Here is a 23,303-nt window from a genome sequence, read left to right on the forward strand (position 1 = left end):
CGCCGGCCCCGCGTCCCGCACCGCCGCACGCCAAACTGCCACGCGAAAGAGATACCCGACGGCCGACGCCGACGGGTGGGCGGGTGGTGGTCCCTTTCCGGCTTTCCCGACCCGTTTGCCCCCGTTCTGCTCTGGCCGTTTGCATTTGGACTTTGGAGTTTGGAGGGAGGCGCTGGACCGGATAGATGACCCACCCCAAACCAAAAGCCGAGCCCGCGAGCGGTTTTCCCCGTCCGTGCCGGCCCCGCTGCCCATCGTTTCGGGCCCGGATCGACCGTTGCGCCGGGTAGCCAGGCTTTTGCTTCCGGCTTCTTCTGTCCTGTCCTCCTTCCAAATCAGGCAACATCAGTTGTGTGCGGTCAGTCGGTCCGTTGCACACCCTGGCCCTGGGTTGGGTGGGGCCTACTTCCTGTTTTCACACACCCTGGCCCTGCTACGCTGCTCCTACAGCCTGCAGTGTCGATAAAGAGTTGCGATAGTTTTGCTCGATCAAGCAAAACCAGCTGGAAGGAAACAAAATCCATGCTTCCGGAGAGGAAGAATAGAAGAATCACGTGGTCGTGGTGCAGGCGCAGACTCACCGACTGTGCGGAGAGCATGTGGCAGCAGCGGCGCTCCTGCTGATCATCACGCTCACGCCCTGTCTGTGTGTGTCCTGGCATCTGGCAGGGGCTCATTAACATCACTGTAGTAGTGGTAACATGGTTGGTTAATGGGTATGGTTAGGCAATCGAGTGCGTGGTACAGATAGCACAGTACCTTGGATCGCGCACTTACTTCCACTCGAGTACGCACTCATTAAGGGCGTCCCCAGGGAGGCAGATCGCCAGCTGACTCGGATTTCATCCGATGTGGATCGCCAAAATTCATTGGCCGTGTTCGGCCGGTACGGAGGAAGTACTGTTCTAACTAAATTTTACTGTTTATGGATGATTTTCTCTTATAATTTTCTTCAAATTTATTCAAATTCCTCCGAAGTCAATAATTATCGCTACCGACGAACGAATCGCTAGTCTATTTGTTTGTACCGAGGCAAGCTGGCCCACCACCTGAGCTACGCACCAACCGGAAGGATGAAAAAAACTGACGCTGGACCCAAGATCTTTGGAAACTGTGTAACCAAATATAGCAACGAATTTTTAAAATACTATCTGGACACTAGCAAGCTGGCTCTATTATTGGGGACGCCCTAAATTCCTGTTTGCATTGCATTGCAGAATGGAGAGAGGCGTTTAAAGAGCGGTTGACATGTGGGCCCACTCTCCCTATCCCACATGTGACGTGCCAGCGACTCATGATAAATCCTCTACAGTCACGATGGCCCCGTTCGCGTGCCCTTAAACCCGGCTTTATCCGCTTCTTTTTTTTCATCCGGAATATTATTTTCCTCTTACAAATTCCTCAAAATTCATTCGGATTCCTCCAGAATTCCTCCAAGCGAACGGGGTGTATCCCTGAGCACGAGTACAACACCTTTGCATTGCAGCGCAGCAGCCTCCCTCTCCATCTCTTCTGTTCATGGTTGTTGGCTGTTGCCATCAAAAGCCTAGCGGAGTGGTACGACCACTGCGCCTCCTCCTAGCTGTCCGCCTGCCCGTGGTGTCTAGCGTCCGGCCGCCCTACGACGAGGGCCATGTTGAGGCCCCGTTCGTGTGCCCTTAAACCCAGTTTGATCTGTTTCTTTTTTTTCATTTAAAATAATGTTTTTCTCTAACAAATTTCTTCAGATTTATTCAGATTCTTCCAAATTCCTTTAAAATTCTTCCAAACGAACATGGGAGTTTTGAGTGTCGCTGAAGCCAGCCACTCCATCTCGTCCCACACACTTCACAAGATTAATAATTTAACAAGCTCTCATCCGAGCTCCTGCCCTGCCTCACATGGGCGCGCACGGTACCTCCTCTGGGCATCCGCCACGTGTGCAGTTAACACGCGTGCTAATCCAGATCAGTACAAACCAACCCACGGTTGCAGTCGTCGTGCAGGATGCCGATGGCTTCTGCTCCCTCCGTCCACAGAAAAGCCAATTCTCTTCTCGCTTTTCAAGAAGTTAAGCGGTTTAAATTTTGATAAATTTATATAAAAAGTATTAAAATTCGTGATACAAAATAAGTATCATTTAATTTATTATACGATATATTTTTATAATAAATTCATTTGGAGACATAAATATTAATACTATTTACTATAATCTTAGTCAAACATCAAGTTTGACCGACACGAATCCCATAGTTGCATTCTTTCCTACACTGAGGCTTTGTTTGGATGCACATATATTTATCTTAATTTACGTATGTCGAAGACTTAAAGTCGATTGAAATGAAATTAAAGTAAGTTCTGTTCGAGGGAGTAATGGTTTGGCTTGGATTACCCGATGTCGTGTCGTCGACTCGTCGTGTGGTACTGGTCACTCTACTGGGAGTGGTACGACTTGTCGTGACAGACTGACAGGAGCTGCGTGCACCGCTGCTGTCAGTTAACTATTCCGCTCCATCTGATCTGATGTGGAGAAGATTTTTAGTCAGCAATTGTGTCGGGTGGAGTGGAGATTAGGGTGTGGGTGCCACTCTAGTCTACGGTGATCAATTGTGCCAGTAGTATATTATTAGGTTATGTTTGGTTTGGGGACCAACTGGGTTGGGTTGGGTCCAACCTAGTTTTTTGGGTTGGGTCGAACCCATCTTGCGTTTGGATAGAGGGATGGAGCCATTCCAGTTTGTTGTTTGGTACAAGAAATTAGATGGGTTGGAATGGATGTCATTGTAAACACCGTGTGCTGCTGTTAGACGTGGGACCTAGGTGTCAGCCAACCTTCCATCTTCTTCCCCCTCTCTTCTAACAGAGCGCCACCGCACAACAGAGCACCGGCGCTGCCCATCCCCACGCCACCACACAGCTCGCCCAGCGCAGGCCGGCCTCGCGCCACCGCCAGCTTGCCCGAGCCCGTGCTCTCCCGATGTGGCCGCAACCTCCCCGAGCTCGAGCTCGCCCGCCATGGCCGCCACCTTCCCGACCTCGCGGTCATCTCCCATGGCCGCTGCTTGCCCAAGCCCGAGCTCGCCCGCCATGGCTGCCACCTGGCCACGCCGTTGCTCCGTCGTGGCCCGGAATCGCCGCGCCGGAGGAGGTCCTCCCGTGCCGCTGCTCGCCCAGATCCGGAGGAGCGCTACGGCCGGGGACTAGGACAGGGCCGGCACGGGCGCCACCCTCCTCGCTGCTCCCGGCCACCGTCCTCCCCGCGGCTTCTTGCTGTTGTCTCCCTCTCTATTTGTGCCGCCGCCCGCCCCTCCCTTCTCCCCGATGCCGGCCGCTACCCTCCTCCCCGCCGGCCTCCACCAGCCCCTGCCTCTCCCCATGCGCGGCTCGCCATGGCCGGAGCAGCCTCATGCGGTGCCGGAGGCCGAGGCCCGCGCCCCTCGCGCCAGCTCCTCTCGCGTAGGAAACGGAGGACGCCGCCGTGCATGTGGGTTGGATGCGTCCGCTCGTTTTGGGCGGATGCATTCAACCCGCATCTGAGGAGAATATTCTCTTACTGGGATGAACCCAACCCACTACCTTTTCAACTAAACACCTCCCCAATTGGGTCCAACCCATTCCAACTCCTTCGAACCCTCAAACCAAACACACCCTTAGTACCTGTCACAGCTTTATTACCATTTAGAGCTCTATACTACTCCTACATGAGTCATGAGTGTGATTCTCCACCTGCATGTGAAGTTGGAGTGGGCATTTGGGGTGATGCACTGCACGTAGCGGTGCTACGCTGGACCTTTCTTCTTCTTCTTCTTCTTCTTTCAATTTTTTGGCCTGTGGGGCCCACGCTCTGGTGGTGAGTGCACCACTAATTGTGTTCGTGTCATTGTGCGTGCCCAAGCGCACAAGCGCACAAGGGGAGCACAATCAATGCAATTTCTTTTTTCCATTTCTTTTTTGCGCTTTTACTTCATGAGAAAGGGAAAAGTGTGGCTCGAATTAATTCAGCTAAAAGGAAGACAGATCATGCAAAACAGACGGTGGCTCCATGGTTCCTTAACTCCTCCAACTAGAGAAACAGAAGAGTACTATCAGCTTGATCGTAAACGATCGTAAATTTTCAGTCAAAACAGTATTTTTTTCTCACACCAAACCAGTCAGCAGTAATAATACGATCGTATCAGCACGAAGAGTATCATTTCATATCTATATGGAATTAATATCAACACGGATGGCCTTCTTTTTAACGCCGCAACAGATCGTCTGCTCCAAAGAACCCTTTGGAAAAAGTTCCTATAGGTTTAAAATGCTACAAAATTCCTCTATTAATCCTTTGTTATAATGTGGGCCTTAAAAAAGAAACTTGACTGAACAAAAGATCCTTGAACTCTGTTTCCCGTTTTTTCTGCACTTTCCACGGCCACCTGAAAGAGTTATAGAAATTTACACCCCCACCCCTCACTCACGCGGTAATTGCACCACAAACTGCAATTGAAGAACTTAAATTTCCGGAAACAGTAACCGCTGTTGCTTCTTCACCCCGTATAAAATCTGGAATCCGACCACTACAGTAAAAAGGATTATTTTTACCCATTTTGGCTGCCAAAATTTCTTCACCATTTCTCGTGCATGCAATGCAACCGAATGATATACCTCATGAGTCATGGCCACCTGGCTTCTCCTCAGCAACAGCTCACATTTTTCTTTCTTCTCCACTACCTCCATCCAGCCCAGCTATCTTCCCCACCCCACCAGGCCACCACCACCTCTCTCTCTCTCTCTCTCTCTCTCTCTCTCTCCTTCCTTCCTTTTTCTCCTCTCTTTCTGATGCTTTGACGCCACAGCTCGCCGCTTTGGCCGCCTCTGCCTGCCTCCCACCATCTCCTCTGCCAGTGGTTAAAGCAGGGGGAGGAGCTGTAGGAGGAGAACAGAAGAAGAGAACAGAGAGAAGCGCAGGAGAGGGGGACCGAGGGAGCGGGCAAGATGTTTGACAGTTTGCTCAACTCCAAGTTCTACAACAAATGGTACAGAGATCTTTCCCGTTGATTCGGTTTGGTGCGTGATTGGGAGCTTCGGGCTCGGCTGCTCTCGAAGTTCGTTGCCTGTTTTTCTGGACAGCCGAGTTCGAAATCGGTTGTTTTGAGCTTCCTTTTGCCGACGATTTGTTCAGCCTTCCGATTTGCGCCGAGAAAATGAAGTCCAATGTTTAGCTGCATTCGGTCGCTTAGTCGGGTAGCTGCGTCCCTCGGTTCTTGCGTTCCTCGGATTCCGAATTGTTTAGTTCCACTTCTCATCTTCATCTGCGAATTAAGGAACTGTTCCCCGGACTTGCGAGCGCCTTTCCCCCCTCCTTTTTGTAGCAGAGAATCTGGTCCTGTTCTCGATCTATGTTCTGCTTTCCTGCTGTTTGTCCAGATTCCTGCATTCTCGATTTGGCCTGTGTTTGTTTGATTTCTGCTATTCCCCCTCCTAACCGCTGAATTCGTTGTTTGGTGCAGCAAGCACGCAATCAAGTGCACCCGGACTCGGCTGGATCTGCTGCGGCGGAAGAAGCAAGCCATGGTCAAGTTTCTCAAGAAGGACGTCGCCGACCTCCTCACCAACGGCCTTGAATCGCACGCCTTCGCACGGGTACTGTCTTCACTTCTGAAGGCTTGAATTTGTATTGTTTAGTGGTGTCGGACGGATTTGCGTTGGTGCGAATTTGACGAAATGGAAATATTCTTCGAAGCTGAATTGCACGAGAAATTTATGACGAAATGCAGAGCCATGTGATGGTGCTTGTAGTGATATGTTCCTGATTGCTATTACTTAGCTGTTTCCCCCTGAACTGCAGATGGAAGGGCTGATCGTTGAGATGAACCAAGCATCGTGCTATGATATGATAGAGCAGTACTGCGAGTATATTGTGAAGCTGCTCAACCACATGCAGAAAGAGAGGTAATTGTCAGTTGCCACCCTTCTTCATGTGATGCACTGATTCTATCTTGTGAATATCTGTTTTAGTGCTGCATACACATGTGCTCTGCATGTGTTTGTGTTCTTGCTAGGAAGAAAAAGGGAGACATCATAATCCATCCAATTTTTGTCGCAGTAGCTCTGATTTCTAGTATGCTGTAGCTGATTAAGGTGGCTTAGACTTAGACATCATCCCTTTTGAATATTCAGTTTGATCAGTGCTCTATGGATTCCTAGCCTAAGTGGCTTGTTTGGAGATAATTGCTTCAGTGCATAGCTTGATTAGATATAACTTGATTTTCTTGTTCATTTGTGCTCAAGGCATGCCATACTCCTGTTGTCATGCATATGTCGCATTTAAGATTGAAAATTCTTTCAGTCAAGGTAGCTAATCACTGACTCGATGTTTTTTCTGGTTTAGCAATTTCCATAGTATCCCAAGATTGTACAAGATTTGGATATTCCTACACACACCAGATCCTCTTTTTGCATTTTGCTTACTATAATCATGTGTACTGCCATTTTTCTCTCATCCCCCCAAAATACCACTGTTTTCACATTTAGGGATATGCAGATGGTAGATATTTTTTACTTTGGTTGCTTCTAGTTGTATCATTATCAAAATATCTAATTCTTTTATTTATCAATTCGATTAATATTACAATAAGACTTTCTTCCAAATTGATCACTGAATCTGTGATGTTCCTTAACAGTGAATGCCCTCAGGAAGCATTGGAATCTGTGTCTACTCTAATATTTGCTGCTGCTAGATTTCCTGATTTGCCTGAACTGTGTGACCTCAGACATATATTTACAGAGAAATATGGGAGTTCTGTCGAGCCTTTTGTTAATTCTGAGGTGCTGAAATTGCTTTTACTTTTCTTATATTTGAGCTGATCTCCATCGTTTGGAACATATGGATTAACTTAACTTTTCTGTGAAACAGTTTGTTCAGAACCTCCAGAGTAAATCATTTACTAATGAAGAGAAGTTGCGAGTAATGAAACGTGTTGCTGAAGAGTTCTCAGTTCCATTTGATAGCAGGGCATTGGAATGGAAGATAACTTGTGGCTCTCAAAATAAGCATGTAAGGTTTTAGTAAACCTTTTGCATTATCAAATACATGCAAGGACTTACCAAAGGAATAATCATTTGGTAAGCATATATGGGTCACTCAATTCTAATCTTCACATTCTTTTGCCATCAGGATTTTCCAAAGAAGAGTTCACTTAAACAGGAGATGGAAGCATCAGCACAAGATGGACACAAGGTTGATAGGCATGCTGTTCATGAAAGAAAAACTAAAGCTATGCCTGAAGGCTATGAACAGAAGCAGGAACAAAACGTAAAGCCCAAAGATATCCATGTTGTTCCTGATGGCATTGGTCAGCTAGGCGAAAAAAGCAGAAAGAAGTACTCAGATAAACCTAGTGAGAAAAGGCACATGGATAATCCTTTGCCTCCTTTGGACATGAAAGAAAAGAATGGTCAGAAAGAAATGAAGAAATATGACAAAAAAGATAGTCACCATCGGAGGGAACTAATGGATGCGGAGGTGTTGGACCTCAATGGCTTAAAAAAACAGGATGTTGGTGTGGTGAAACTTTCTGGTGGACCTGATCGTAGTCGGGGACATGCTGACTTGGGGCTTCAAACTCTGGGCCTAGAAAAGGAAGAAATTGATTCAACTTGCACCTTGAATGGTAAAACAGTGAACAAGGCTCCTCCTTATTCTAAGCCCTACAGAGTATCAATGGGTGAGAAGGTTGCTGAAGATAGGCAAGATAGACAGCCTGTGCCAGAGAAGGCAGCCAATATGCGTCCTCCTTATGTTAAGCCAAATTTTGAAAAGCATGCAAATCAAGGTGCAAATGGTTACAAGCATAGTGGCGCTGAAGAAATAGGCCACCAGAAGCGTGAACCAATTTATGACCCTGTTTCGATCAGAAGTAGGATTCCAAAACCACCTGCACATGTTGATGATTATGCTGGAATGGCTAACGAGGAAAAGATGGCAAACCAAGCACCTGATGGCCGAAGAAGACATTCAAGCAAGAGGAATGGAGCCTATGACAATTATGACCATAAAGGTGGTCATGTGCTACCCATAGAAGGCATGGGGGTCGATGATGATATCAACAACGCAAGGCCTTTTCACCGGATTCCTAGTGAGCGAAGAAAGCACAGAAGCAGGCGGAACGGATCGACAAGTGGCAGTGACTACAATGGGGCCAGCGAAGACCACGAGTCAGATGGTGATGATGTGAATACAGCAATTGATTTCGGCAATCTGCTGCCCCGAGCCCCTAGTTCACATAGGAAACATAGGAGTCGGAGTGCTGATCCTCGCAAGGGAGGCCGTGATGATGAGGAAAAGATGATGGATAAGCTTCTGATGCACTACAGCAAGAAAGGGCTGGACAGGGAGGAGCACAAAGAAAGAGTCAAATCCCGGATCCCGCGGCCTCGAGCTGATCAACGTGCTGATGATGGAGCTGGAGAACATCGTCCTGAAAGAGCTGTATCTCTACCTTCAGAATCCGCAAGCCCAAAGGCGAAGCCGAAGTCGAAGGCCCCTGTTCGGTCCTTGTCCATGCAGCCAGAAATGTCAAGAGGGAATGTGCATCCAAGTATGCCAGATTTCGACGAACTGGCTGCCCGGATCAGTGCTCTGAGGAACGCATGAGCTGCCACACGACTGTCTTCTGCAATGCTTCTGTTCTTTCAGGAGCTTGTACCATGGAATCTGAAATCTGATGGTGCCTGCGAGTCATGGGAATAAGAGGACGCTCGAGATGTAATCGGCCTGCTCTTGCAGCATTTTATCTTGGTGGTATACTTGGTTGTGTTGCTCGGAGTGTGTCTTGGTAGGGTATTGTCATCAGGAAGAGTTAAATGTGGCAATTCATAGGGATACCATATTCTATACCAGTAGTCAGCTACAACGATTTGGATGTGGTTGTCATTGTTGTACTCATAGAACAAATATTGTTGGTGTATAGATGCCCATTGATGCGGCTATGATGATAAAGGAATCTCTTCTTCTTCTTTTTTTATAGTTTTTCCTCCATTTGTTGATGAGGCTGGAGCAGATGCCATTTTCTTGAGCAACAATTAGGCAGCCTGGCGGCATTGTCTGATTCCTTATTTAATTTCTCCTGGGGGAGGAAGGGCATGTGACGGTTGCCGCATCTAGCGGTGCCGACGCCGAAAGCTTCTGCTCAGCAGAGCTGCAAAATCATTCTGGGCACGTTCTTGCGTCGTGGATTCGCGAGCAATGACTGCCAACAATATTCTTCTTTCTTGAATATTCCAACCAGTCTTTTACATTTATTAATACAGGAAAAAACAATTGGGATCTTCGAACCAATCTTATTACTGCTGTACTACTGAATTTTCAACCAAAGCAACCGCTGGTCTTGTTTCAGTATTATTTATTTGGCAACTGCTCCGGTACTACCTTCTTAAAAATAGCACGAACCCCAAAGCAGGCTATTAAAGAAATTAATTATTTTATATTATTTTGCACATGGGTCCTGCCTAGGCCCAGCACGTCCTAGCCCAGCCCGAGGCCAACCCTGATACATAGTGGAAGTAAAGTGTGTGCAAGTATCCGTGACTCCGGCCGTGTTTGGTTCAGCTCATCTGAGTCTCGTTTATAAGCTGAGCAGGATTATCTGATAAGTCGTGATACGTAGAATCTAAGTTGAGCGTTTGGCTGGCTCGATTATTTTGGGATGGCTATTTTGCACTAGAAACCCTGACTTTTCTCAAACTATGTAGCACTGTTTACTACTATTCCTGTGAGTCTATAGCCTTACCACTTGACCCAAATAAAAGTTTCTATTTACATCCAGGTCCTTCTTCGTGGGGGGAGAAGCTACGGTGCGGGCTCCGAGAGGGGGAGGAGCTCCGGCGGCCGATGAAGCTGCGGGCAGGCGGATCCGTCGGCGGAGCTGCGGCTGCGGGTGGATGAGAGAGGGAGGAGCTCTAGGCGAGGAGGAGCTCCGGCGGTAGGCGGAGAAGCGAGCGGGCGAATCCGTCGGCGGAGCTGCGGGCGGATGAGAGGGGGAGGAGCTCCAGGCGAGGAGGAGCTCCGGCGGCCAGCGGAGAAGCGAGCGGGCGGATCCGTCGACGGAGCTGCGGGCGGGCGGATCCGTCGGCGGAGCTACGGCTGCGGGCTCCGAGAGGGGGAGGAGCTCCCGGCGAGGGGGGGGGGGGGGGAGCTCCGACGGCCGGCGGAGCTGTGGGCGGATGAGAGGGGGAGGAGCTCCAGCGGCCAGCGGAGAAGCGAGCGGGCGGATCCGTCGGCGGAGCTGCGGGCGGGCGGATCCGTCGGCGGAGCTGCGGCTGCGGGCTCCGAGAGGGGGAGGAGCTCCCGGCGAGGGGGAGGAGCTCCAGGCGAGGTGGAGCTCCGGCGGCCGGCGGATTTGCTGGCGTGCGGAGCTGTGAGCAGAGGCGGAGACCCGGGCGAGCGCTCGGGAACGCGGCTCGCGTTTTCCAAATCGCAGCCCTTCGGTTGCTTTTCCAATCGCCGTTGCGGAGAGGAAATCGAACGCGAACGCCGTGTTTGCGATGGAGACCGTCACAAGCCGTTTGGCAGGATTATCCTGCTTCTCCCGTCGCGAACGCGCGATGAGCGGAACCAAACAAGGCCTCCGTCTTCAGTCCGTCGTTTCTCTCGCGGCTTGCTTCTTCCTTTCCTGAGCAGCGGCGGCCGGCGGACCGAGCCAAGTTCAACCAATACAGTCAGCAGGTCAAGATGAACTTATACTAAGTAACGGCAGTACAAAAGTTTTTACAACTTGTTTATAAGTAGTTGCTTTCCGGAAGGAATTAGTTTCATGAATTCATTACTCAGATACTCAACAATCGCTTAGAACACCTCCAAATTTTTGGAGTAGAATCACGAATAAAAGAAATAGGCCTTGTTTAAATCCAGGGTGTAAAGTTTTAGGATATCACATCAGGTATTACATTAGGTGTTGCATGGGATGTTCGGATACTAATAAAATAAATAAATTACATAATCCGTTAGTAATCCACGAGACGAATTTATTAAGCCTAATTAATCCGTCATTAGCACATGTGTTAGTGTAGCACCACATTGTCAAATCATGTACTAATTAGGCTTAAAAGATTCGTCTCGTAAATCAGTGGCAAACTATACAATTAGTTATTTTTTAGTTTATATTTAATGCTCCTATAAATATTCGATGTGACAGGGAGTAAACTTTAATTTGAGGAACTAAACAAGACCATATTTTATGGCCAGGTTTCAAGCCATTCTATTGTAAGGCCTAGGCTGCTACCTAAACAAGTACTTCCTTCGTCCTAGAATATCTGTCACTTTCGTTTCTCGAGAAACAACTTTGATAAAATATATATTAAAAAATATTAATATTTATGGTACATAATTAATATTATTAGAAAGATCTTTGAATCTAGTTTTTTAATAAATTTATTTGAAGATACAAATATTGTACGTATTTTCTACAAATCGAGTCAAACTTGTGGCACGAAAACCGAAAACGACAAATAATATGGGACAGAGGGAGTACACGTGAGCACAATGCCATCGGTACATATCTTCTGTCCTGCACCTGGTTTCAGATTTTTGGCAATCATTGAAGATACTTGCATTGCAGAAGATCAGCTGTTGGTTCACTTGGTACTAAGTGCCTGTTTAGTTCCTAAAATTTTATAATTTTTTTTAAGATTTTCCGTCACATCAAATCTTTGGACGCATGCATGAAGCATTAAATATAAATAAAAAATAAAACTAATTACACAGTTTAGACGAAATTCACGAAACGAATCTTTTAAGCCTAATTAGACTATGATTTGACACTAATTGCTAAATAACAACGAAAGTGCTACAGTACCATTTTCTAAAAAAAATTCGCCAACTAAACAAGGCCTAAGATATACAAGCTTGCATGTCTTTAAGAAAGCGTCTAGCAGTTGCATACAAAGGCAACCATGTTAACGTTTTTGATGTTCTGAATATTATACCGGCCATTGCAAAATACATGGATGCAGGGCATCCCCAAGTGAGGTACTTACACCAGGATGCTGCTGCAACGTAGGAGAGTATTGTTAGTTAAATCTTCAGGTCCAAATGTGCAATGGAAGATTTAGAAATTGCAGTAACTTTGGTGTTCAGCTCTTGAAAATCAAATACAAGCCGGTCAGGTTATACTGCGACTGGCTCAAGTCTGCCCTGCCCGGTTGCCGAGCCTGCAGAGACATGGGGCTCTATCTGTAGTATCTGTAAAATCCAAAATAAATCTAAACATTTGCTTAAAAAAAACAAATCCAAACAAACACGGTAGTATCTGATTTTTTCACTATCCGAAATCTAAACAAACATCGCCGGCTCCAATCGTAACAAGAACGATCCTATCAGGAAATATTACATTTTTCCCCGGACTCACCCCATCCATAAGAATCACAACTACCTGTGCAATCAAATCCTAACAAAAACGATCCTATCCGCAAAGATTACATTCACGGACTCTGATATGTAAGATAACCCTATATATATATAAAATGGCATGCAACCTAATATAACGTACCACAAGTGTCGTCGGACGCCGCTTCCGCCTCAGCCGTCGCCGCCGGATCTGCCTCCCGTTTCCTTCATCGCCGATACGGATCCAAAGTGCAAGGCCTAGCTGCTGCGCAACTAGGGGAGGGCAGTAGGGAAGGGCGGGATGGAGGGGAATGGGGAAGGGAGGGGATAACTCGGGGAGGAAACAGGGGAAGGGTACGGAGGGGAGGAAACGATGATAAGATAGTGATCGATTTGTTTTTCACTCGCTCTCGATATATTTATTGTTGAATTGATTATTCCATGGGTAGTTTAATTTTAATCATTATTAATTCTGTGCGTGCCGTAAAATTAGTGATTGATTCTTAAGATCTATTTTTTCACTTGCTCATGATATACTCAATTATTAATTCTGTTGCATTCCGTAAGATCAGGATTAATCATTACTAATTTTCTGTGCACGCCGTAAGATCATCATTACTCGTTACATCCGATAATATTTTTTTCCTAGTTTTACGATACACTGTTTTATGGTAAATCTGTTATTCAAAATCTTTATTCCTGCATGTACAGTAGACTTATTTTGTCTAGTGTAGATTTGTTTGATCTCAGAAAAAATGTCAGACAATTATGGCGACATCCCTTGCCCGGTTGAGCGTTTTTGGCATATAGTGGATAAATTAGACCGTGACCAGAAAAGGAAAATTGTAGCTTTTGGACTTGGATGAATGCTGTATATTAGACCCATTAAGATGCGTCCGAGTCTTATTCAGTTTTTACTACAAGATTACGATGCTAATGACGAATGTCTTAGATTTGGTCGAAGAAGGGCAATCCACATTACTTATGATGATGTTGAAGACATTATGGGACTATCCAAGGCATATGGTCGCATAGTAGATCCTGGTGACTATTACACAACATGATTTGCCAAAGGGTTTTCGATATTCCCATGGTCTGTATGGATTTAGAATTGATATTCCTGTGCCCAGCGCCGCGGCGGGCGGCCGGTGGCCCGTGGTGCGGTGGGGGCAAGGACGGAGGGGGAAGGAGGCGCGGCACTTGGCTCTGTCCACCGGCCGTCGCTGCTCGAGAAAGGAAGAAGAAGCCGGACGCGAGAGAAACATCGGCGTGAAGACTGAAGACTTGCACACATGTTACTTCCGCTATGGATCAGTGCTGGCCTTGGGCTGGGCCCAAGCGGGACCCAGGTGCAAAATAATATAAAATAATTAATTCCTTTAATTGTCTGTTTTGGGATTTGCCCTATGTTTTTTAAAAGGGAGTACGGGAGCCGTAGCCTATTTATAAATAGAAAAATAAAAGAAATCGTGGAAGTACTTTTTCCCCCCCTCCTCTGTGATTTTGATGGGTTCAGAGACCATTGACGCCGAGGCCAAACTGCTAGGTAGGTCATACTAGTTTGTCGATCAATACAGGGAGGAAGAAAAAAAAGAAGGGGAAGCAAAGTCAGCAGCGCATGTCTTGAACTCCGGCGGGTCGTGCAGGGGCAGGTGTGGCTAGCCCAAGGACCTCATGACGCCGACGACGAAATGCAGGATGCAGTCGTCGTCTCCGCCGTCGAGCATGTCGTCGCAGACCAGGCGCTCCAGGGCGGGGTCCCTCGGCAGCGCCCCGGCGTGGTACAGCACGGTCGCCGCCGTCTCGGACACCGGCCGGGTGGCCAGGCACGCCGCCAGCCGCGCGACCGCCCGGAGGAACAGCGGCAGGAGGCCCTGCGCGTGCCGCACGCAACAACGCCGACGCGTTAGCAAACTAGCTAGAGCTAGCACAAAACGCAGTGAGAAACCACGTGCTCACCATGCGAGATTGTGGCCGCCCGGCTGCGTTCGACGATGCATGTGAGATCTCAAGCGCTAGCTCGCCGCCGGTGTTTATATATATACAAGTAGTAGGTAGCATCGGAACCATCTACTGGGAGGCGGAGGCTGCAAACGGGCGGCGGTGGCAACGACGGGCGCCCATTGTCGCGTTGGGCACCGGCAGTTGCTTGTTTGTCTCGTCGCTGTGCTTCTCCAGCTCACGGTTTTGGTTGTGAGTGGCTGCGTTTTTCCTCGTCGGGGTCGCAAAGCCCCGACGCTGACAGTTGACAGCGACCGGCCGAGGGTTGGCATTTGGTAATTGGTATGGCTCGCTCGAGTCTGTCTGGCAACAAGAAAGGCCGGTCCACTACCACGAAGCTAGTGAAGAAATGGCAGTATGCTGTGGGAAAACTTGTGGAATGATTCTATTCCAAAATGGCAAAATGGCAATACCCACACCTTTACTCCTTTGCCAAAAATAAGTCCATCACCATCTTTGAAGCAAAGAATACAGAGCATTTTCACAATCTGTTCCATTTACACCCATTCACCGCATTAAAGGACACCCTGACTATCCTAGAACTGCAGGACAATCATGATTCCTAGACTTACATCTGGGGTTCGAGCAACTTCTCCTCAAAAAGGGCCTACAATCATTTAAGTGGAAGCATGCCGGCCCATTCAGATCCAGCATTCCAGTGACTGTGGAAAAGTTCCTATCAAAATAAACAAGATGTTCTTTTAGCTACTTTTGAAGGACAGAATAAGCACAAGAGACTTACTAAGAAGAAGAAGTATGGAGCTACTAGACTACAACTGTGTCTTATGCAATGCAAACACAGCAGAAACCACAACTCACCTGTACATCACTTGCAAATTTGCCTCACCCTGTTGGGAAAAAATTGGGCTGCATGTCACTGCAAACTTAAGCCCACAGCAAAACCTGGAACGGCTGAAGACTCAGATCAACAATCCCTTCTTCATGGAAATCACAGTATTGATGTCATGGGCAATTTGGATGTGCAGAAACAACAAAATCTTCAAGAACACCACTCCAACAGTTCAGATTTGCAGGGCAATTTTCAAGCTTGAGATATCTTCGCTCCTATGGCGTGCGAAGAGGAAGATTCTACCTTTACTACAAGAATGGTGCTGATACCGGACGCATCGCTAATGACTGGCACCTCAACATCTCCGCCCACACGTTCACCGGGCCCATACCAACATCACTCGCGAGGATGGTGCTCCACAATCTGCGTATTGGCTTCAACAAACCTCAATGGCAGCGGCCCTAAGTTCTTGGGCCCTATGTCACAACTCAGGTCACTAGAGCTTGGCTAGAGCCCCATTGTGGCTAGTTTGGAAATTTCAACCCCATCGGGATCCTGTTTTTTTCTCCGCAGTAGACAATCCATAGACATGTCATTTTAATTACCCACTTAGTCCTATATAAGAGGCTTTCCATTTTTGGGTTTGCCTTCCCCTTGTTTTCAAATTAGGCCTTGGTGGGCGGTTGCCCCCTGTTCTCAGTAGGCTCTGTCTGCTATAGCGCCTTGACATCAAGGGCGCAGGGATTGTGAGCACTCTATCCCTTTTTTTTTTTAAGAACACGCTTAGGCGTGTATTTCATTAAGGGATGGGCGCTCTATCACTAGAGCTTGGCAAACTTAGGCAGCTCAAGTTCCTCGACTTTTCCGCGAACAAGCTCGTCGGGACCTTATCAACATTGCTTGTAGGGATGAAGCAGAGGCGAGAGTTTAACATTTCATCAAACAAGCTCATTGACGATACCCTGAGGCTTCTCTTTGTGAGCTGACCGGACTTATTCTCATTCAAGTCCAAGGGCAATATGTTTCACCGGGAATACTTATTCTCATTCCAAGTCCAAGGCAATATGTTTCACCGGGAATATTCCACCCCAGGTCAGAAAGACAAAGGAGCTAGAGATTGTGAACCTCTTTAGCAACAATTTCACTAGCTTTATCCCACGGAATTTGGGGAGTTGGAGAAGTTGCAATAATTAGATTTGTTGGTGAAGTCGGTCACGGGGCTGTTCATTAATTTGGCCACCAAGCTTACAAGCCTGACACTCCGAGGTGAAGTTGCACTATGATTAGGGGGTAGGGGGCAAATGCACACCCAAATTTTGAAAAAATCAGTTATAATGGCTAAAATCCCACCATATATATATATGCACCCTCAATGACAAAGTCTCTATGTATCCATAAGGCAAGTGCATCCCCATTCAATCTCCTCTAGCTTCGCCATTGAACGCACTCACCAACACGATCGGACCTTGGCGTAGGGCTAGATTTGGTTGTAGCCAGCTTCTCCAACAATAGTTTTTCTAGCGAGCTGCCCTGAGCCTTTGCGATGGCTTCGTGCTGCATAACCTCACAGCAGAAGCGTCTGGAAATTCTACTCTTCCCTAGAAATGAATTAAATTCTACTCTTCCCTAGAAATGAATTTTTAGAAGCAGCTAGCAATTTGCGCCGCCTCTAAAAAAAATAGGTAGAATACAGTAGAATTCATAGCTTTTGTAGATAAATTGGGATAAAGACAAACTTTATATCAAAAGTGTAGATCTCAAAGGCATCTACAACTTTGTAGTTGACAATTTTTTCATTTGAAACCATTTAGTGCTCAAAAATTTTGTTTTAAGCTTTCAAATTTTAAAATTCATTTTTGAAATTTTCGAACGGAGAAACGACATAAACCAAAGTTACAGTGCTCTCTGCGGTTCAAACTTTTTTTCATTTGAATTCATTTAGTATTTCAAATATTCATTATAACATTTGTTTAATAAGTGAATAAAAAAAGATTATATCATCTGTTTGGTTATAAGTGGCTTTGGAGTAGTAGACCTATTCATGGGCCACCCTGTAGGATCTCTGGTTGGCCTAAAAGGGTAAATAGGTTTGTCAAAACAAATACTTAAACTTTTATCAATTTCACCCTGCGGCACTGCCGGGTCAGAACAGCGGCACTGCCGCACCTGCAGACAACTTCGAGTCACAGTTCAAAATCAGTGAATGAAAACTTAGATCGTAGAAATTTCTCAGCTTACTGCAGGTATGATAGTCACAGATTGGGAGCTAGAAGTCGTAGGAACACCACACATAAGTAGATCGACTAGAAACCCTAGAAATCACCTCAACAATAATATGACATGCAAGTAATATAAATCAAGCACAAGAGACACAATGATTTATCCCGTGGTTCATCTCACCACCAAGGCTTGCCTACGCCCACGTTGTTGAGGTTAGCCACTAAGGCTTAGAGCTTTCCAACCCTTCCTCGTTCTTAAATCAAGAGACTTAACTCTTGAGATGAGGGTTGAGTTTATTAGCTTTAAGAGATGGTTACAAACCTCCCGGGGCTACCACACAAGTTGGCAAGATCCACGGGCGACGCTCTAGCCGGCTAGTAACTAAGCTCTAAGAGTAACAAATACAACCGTCGGCCAAAACGTGAACCAAATGCTCTTTTGAGTTGAGTAATCAATGGAGCTGCTCTCAAATCGAGTTTTGGATCCTTTTCTCTCAAGGATTGATGGGAAAATCAATGGATTTACTCGAGGGCTCAAAGTCACTAATGGAGGAAGAGATAGAGGGCTCCTTTTCTATTTTGGGCGTGCTAGAATGAGCAGGAGGAAGAGGATGGATATAAATACCCCCTCAGCCCCAACGGTCACTTAAGTCGCGGCAGTGCCGTGGCTTAAGTACGGCAATGCCGCACTGCGGCAGTGCCTCTCTTCAAGTGTGGCAGTGCCGCACCAATCAAGACATCAAGGGTAAGAGTAAAGTTTAGACTATCTTGGCTGTGAATCTAAGGATGCATGTGTATATTTGAACATTTGGTAGCACATGTTAGCTTAAGCATTGTGTCTCTCTTTATAGTACGGATTTTTCTATACCAAATTCAAAATATAAAAAAATTTAACCTTCTTTAAGTTTGAAGCCATCAACATTTATAATTGGTGGCTCCTCTGTTTCGTGTAGCCTCCTTGAATATAAATTCCCTGCTTGTCATCTCGATAAATCCCATTAGTTCTCTAATTGCGTGGTCATTATCACCAAAACCCACAATTAAAGCTTGATTGCGATTTCTATCTTCCCTTTTTGGTGAGTGATGACTACCCAATTAAAGCTTACAAAAGATATAAAATAAATACTCAGATTTTTCGAGCCATGGGTGTAGAGCCCCCCTAAATGTGTGAATAGAGAATTGAATTATCAAATTAGCATAAGAAGCCAAGATTCATATTTTAGTGAAAGTGATGGGGCTCCCCCTACATCCATGCTCCTGTGGGGTGTTGTATACTGTGTCAGGTATGTAAAATGTGATGCAAATGACAGTTTATGCACAACATGTTTCGCTGTTACAGCTAGGTGCGGCACTGCCGCACTTGCTGTAACAGCACAGATCATAACAGACACCACACATGTGATACATATAAAGATATACATTCTAGCACAATTGTATCACAAGCAACAGCATAGATTAATATATGTCCATATCCTACACATATATAAAGTATTTAAGTAGCATTATTACATAAATAGAGTTTCCAATGGACTCTCAAACTCTCACCTAACGAAGACTACTCTAAACGGATACGAACATGACTCTAGCTGCAGCAACCTCCTCTCCATGGCGCGAAAAAGTTGTTGACCCCTCTAATTTTCTTCCCCTTTATCTCTTCCTCCATTAGTGACTTTTTCGCAGCCTCCTCTCCAAATGTCAGGGTGAAGACCTATAAGATAGGCTCTCATCAAGTGCTTCCACTTAGCAAAGTAGGTCCCATTGAAATGAGGTAACTTGTCCGTGGGCACATTGATGAAAGACCTCCGATCATGGTTAGTCATAGGAATAGAAGAATAGTAAAAGGATACGGTGGCATATTTATTGTTGTCGGCCTTGCCCTTTTCTTTCTTCTCCTTCTTGTTCCCCTTGGACACTTGGTATGACTCATCATCATCTCCATCTTCGAAACTACTTGATATGCTTGATGATGTACTTGTTGCATTCTCTTCTTCTTTCTTCTTCTTCCTAGCTTCTCTTCTTTTTCTTCTTGCTTCTCGCTTGAGCCTTCTTTTTTCTTTTCTTTGCTTCTTGTCCTCTAACCGCTGTTCCTCCTTCTTCTCTCTTGTTTCTCTTTTTAGCTTTCTTGCCTCCTTCATTCTTCTCTCATTCTCATTGAGAGCTCTTTCGACATTGGTAGCCTCAAGATGTGGTAGCGTGGTGTTGCTTGCTGTTGACACACTCAGCTCACTGCTATCCATGTTGACATCCACCCGCTTTATGCCACTAGTTTCTCCTCTGGGCTCCATACCTCACGCTGTGAAGCGTATATAAGGTAACCCGCTCTAATACCACTTGTAGGATCTTTGGTTGGCCTAGAGGGGGGTGAATAGGCCTGTCAAAACAAACACTTAAACTTTTATCAATTTCACCCTGCGGCACTGCTGGACTACGACACTGCCGGCCAGAACAGTGACACTGCCGCACCTACAGACAACTTTGAGTCACAGTTCAAAATTAGTGAACAAAAACTTAGATCAGAGAAATTTCTCAGCTTACTGCAGGTATGATAGTCACAGATCGAGAGCTAGAAGTAGTAGGAACACCACATATAAATAGATCGACTAGAAACCCTAGAAATCACCTCAACAACAATATGACATGCAAGTAATATAAATCAAGCATAAGAGACAATGATTTATCCCGTGGTTCGGCTCGCCACCAAGGCTTACCTACGTCTACGTTGTTGAGGTTAGCCACTAAGTCTTAGGGCTTTCCAACCCTTTCTCGTACTCTTAAGATGAGGGGTGAGTTTATTAGCTTCAAGAGATGGTTACAAACCTTCTAGGGCTACCACACAAGTTGGTAAGCTCCACGGACGACGCTCTAGCCGGCTAGGAGCTAAGTTCCAAGAGTAACAAACACAACCGCTGGCCAAAACATGAACCAAGTGCTCTTTTAAGTTGATGAATCAATGGAGCTGCTCTCTAATAGAGTTTTGGACCCTTTTCCTTCAAGGATTGATGAAAAAAATCAATGGATTTGCTTGAGGGCTCAAGGTCACTAATGGAAGAAGAGAGAGAGGACTCCTTCTCTTTTTTGGGCGTGCTGGAATGAGCAAGAGAAAGAAGATAGCCGTTGGGGAGGAAAAGGATGGGTATAAATACCTCCTCATCCCCAAAGGTCACTTAAGTCACGGTAGTGCCGTGGCTTAGTGCGGCAGTGCCTCTATTCAAGTGCGGCAGTGCCGCATCAGTCAAGACAACAAGGGTAAGAGTGAAGTTTAGGCTGTCTTGGCTGTGAATCTGAGGATACATATGTATGTTTGAGCACTTGATAGCACATGTTAGCTTAAGCATTGTGTCTCCCTTTATATTATGACTTTTTCTATACTCAAATTTAAAATATAAAATAATTTAAACCTCCTTTGAGTTTTAAGCCATCAACATTTGTAATTGGGGGCTCCTCCGTTTCGTGTAGCATCCTCGAATATAAATTCCCTGCTTGTCATCTTGATAAATCTTATTAGTTCTCTAATTGTGTGGTTATTATCACTAAAACCCACAATTAGGGTTTGATTGCACTTTCACACCTGACCTGACCAACCCGACTCGACCCGCTCGAAAAAAGCCCAAGCCGATCCACTAGTGTGTCAGGTCAGTTTTAGCCTATGATTTTTACCCATGGTCTGACCCAACCAAACAAAACCCGACCCAAAGTGCGAAAATCCAAAAAAAAAGAAATAGCCCGGTCGACACGCCAATGTGTGAGGTAAGGCTCGGGCCAACAACTTTGACATGACCATTTTTTCAACCCGATCTGACGTTTTATTATGTCTACTTTTTTGTGGAGTGGTAAGGAAGGAGCATGTGAGGTTTTAGATTCCGAGTTCAATCACCCCCTGGCTGGCACACACGTGAAAATCACCTAGCTTGTGTTGTTTTTGCTTTTTTAGCTCCATTTGTATATTCTATAAAAGATTTCTAGAGGCAGCTGCATCGGCCAACCTCTAGAATTCGCTCTCTGGATAGCCACCTCTAAAAATCATTCTCTGGATGGCCACCTCTAGAAATCATTTTCTAGATACAAGTGAGCGGAGCAACCACCTTTGAAAAACCATTCTAGCCACGGCATAGCAGTTGTCTTTGAGAAACCATTACAACTGTCTCTAAAAATAGTTTTATAGTGCATCATCACGAGTCATGCATAGGTTACTAGTAAGTCTTTAATAAGTAAACTGAACATAGGCACTTGTTTCACACTAGTCAGGCAAACATGATGACTTCAACATTCCATGCAAACAAATCTATCTGCCCTAGTGAAGCTATCAAAATAACCGAGATGGTGATATAGAATGACATATATAACCGAGACGGTGATATATATAACTAATACTCCATAGCAGGCTACAAAATAACTTATTTTATAGCCACTTTTAATTACGATAATTACTAATATTTTGGTAAATATCTCCATATGTTATAGAAACCCAACTATCGTAAATACATATTGACATTATTTTAAATTAGTATATAAATTTATTGTAAATGAAAGTGGCTATAGAATAACTTATTTTATAGCTGGCTATATATATATGCACGGCTGTCAAGAAGTGAAGCAGTAGCAGTCGCCGCGGAGGTCGCCAGGCAGGACATCACAATGCCCGCCAGTATAGCCTTTGCTCGTGCACAGCTCGAGGCAGGAGAGGGCATTGCCAGTGCCATTGTTGGGGAAGCATGGACCAATCTTGATCGTCCCGTGACCTTTGGGGTAAACGAATTTCAGTTAAAAAGGAGTCGATCAAGAACCAGCTGCATGCACTACATATTTAGATGCATATATGCGCAACGACTTTATTGTAAAGTAATCCGTTGCTCCCTCGCCTTTACGCGCGGTACGTGTAGACATTGAAAGGGCTCCCCTGCTGCTACACTGTAGCCACGGCAGGGACAGGAGCCGAAAGGCTCTCCTGCCGCACTGTAGCCATAGCAGGGGCAGACGTCAAAATCAGTCCTACTGCCACATCTATTCATTATAGCAGCATGGCAGTCTGACATGTCCGTGTACTAGGATTAGATGGGTAGAGTTGTATATATAGCTTCCCACTGCAACTTAGTAAAGTTGAGCAAGTTCAGTTTTATCATCTCCTCTGCAGAGCTCCAGCCAACGCTAGTGCTTGTACTGTGTGTGCGCGCTCTGTTCTCCCTCCCTTCTTCTACCTCTAGCCATATTGTGTGTGGTCGGCAACGACGATGAACGATCAACTTATCCGTGCCGGAGATCTCGGGACCAACATTTATCCAAAGAAAAAATGTGCAATATGGCCAAGTTCTTACCGCCGGTCGTTGCTGCCGGTGGTCCCTCAGGGGGTTCGTGTAACACCCTGGTGTTATGCAAGCATTTAGGCACTGCAAATCATGCATATTATGCATCATCAAGCATCCTAATCATACATGCCTAATTATGTAAATAATAACTGAAACAATGATTCGAAACATATGAAACATGCTCGTGAAACATGAATGTTGCATACACTTGTTTAGAGTTATTTTTGCCCTAATTATGCTTGCTAGGTTAATAAAACATGTTTGGCTATAATTGTAAATCATCTAGAATTATTTAGCACAATTTTTGGAGCAAAGTTTGTATTCAAACTTTTGACAAAATATGCTTTTGAAAGTATTATTGTAAAGGGTCAAAAATCCTCTCTATTTAGCTTTTGCTTCCCAATTCAAAATCTATGCAAAATTTTTAGTTGGTCCCTAAAGCAAAGTTGTAGAGGATTAAATTCTAAGCAACTTTTATTTTTGGGCCACTTTCAAAAGAAGTCATTTTCTTGCTCAAAATGGTACTTGAAAACTGATATTTGAAAATTCATTGAAAATGGAATTAGAAAAATTGTTTATATCTTTTAACGGGCCGCCGCCTCACTTCTGGCCCACCAGCCGAAGCCGGCCCAGCGATCCTCACC

General features: G+C 45.6%; 1 protein-coding gene and 1 long non-coding RNA gene across 2 annotated transcripts; one reads left to right on the top strand and one right to left on the bottom strand.

Annotated features, from left to right (window-relative positions):
- The first annotated feature begins 4,667 nt into the window (after positions 1 to 4,667).
- Positions 4,668 to 8,979, top strand: LOC136462743 (uncharacterized). Its single transcript, XM_066461795.1, has 6 exons — positions 4,668 to 4,997; positions 5,472 to 5,604; positions 5,810 to 5,913; positions 6,645 to 6,789; positions 6,878 to 7,018; positions 7,139 to 8,979. Exons 1-6 carry the CDS (start codon positions 4,957 to 4,959, stop codon positions 8,615 to 8,617), a joined length of 2,043 nt encoding a protein of 680 aa, XP_066317892.1. The 5' UTR covers positions 4,668 to 4,956; the 3' UTR covers positions 8,618 to 8,979.
- A 1,865-nt stretch (positions 8,980 to 10,844) lies between these two features.
- LOC136462744 (uncharacterized) lies at positions 10,845 to 12,690 on the bottom strand. The gene is made up of 2 exons (XR_010760801.1): positions 12,510 to 12,690; positions 10,845 to 12,202 (listed from the first exon to the last, which is right to left on the bottom strand). It is a non-coding gene; the product is annotated as an uncharacterized lncRNA (long non-coding RNA).
- Positions 12,691 to 23,303: the final 10,613 nt, after the last annotated feature.

This window comes from Miscanthus floridulus, chromosome 7 (assembly GCF_019320115.1).
Source record: "Miscanthus floridulus cultivar M001 chromosome 7, ASM1932011v1, whole genome shotgun sequence".
NCBI lineage: Eukaryota > Viridiplantae > Streptophyta > Magnoliopsida > Poales > Poaceae > Miscanthus > Miscanthus floridulus.

What these genes read in the sequence shown, in the direction of transcription:
- LOC136462743 (XM_066461795.1), top strand. Translation starts at nt 4,957, where the DNA reads ATGTTTGACAGTTTGCTCAACTCCAAGTTCTACAACAAATG. An exon ending in AGCCTTTTGTTAATTCTGAG is followed by an intron (nt 6,790 to 6,877) that starts GTGCTGAAATTG and finishes TCTGTGAAACAG; the next exon opens with TTTGTTCAGAACCTCCAGAG. An exon ending in GTGGCTCTCAAAATAAGCAT is followed by an intron (nt 7,019 to 7,138) that starts GTAAGGTTTTAG and finishes TTTTGCCATCAG; the next exon opens with GATTTTCCAAAGAAGAGTTC.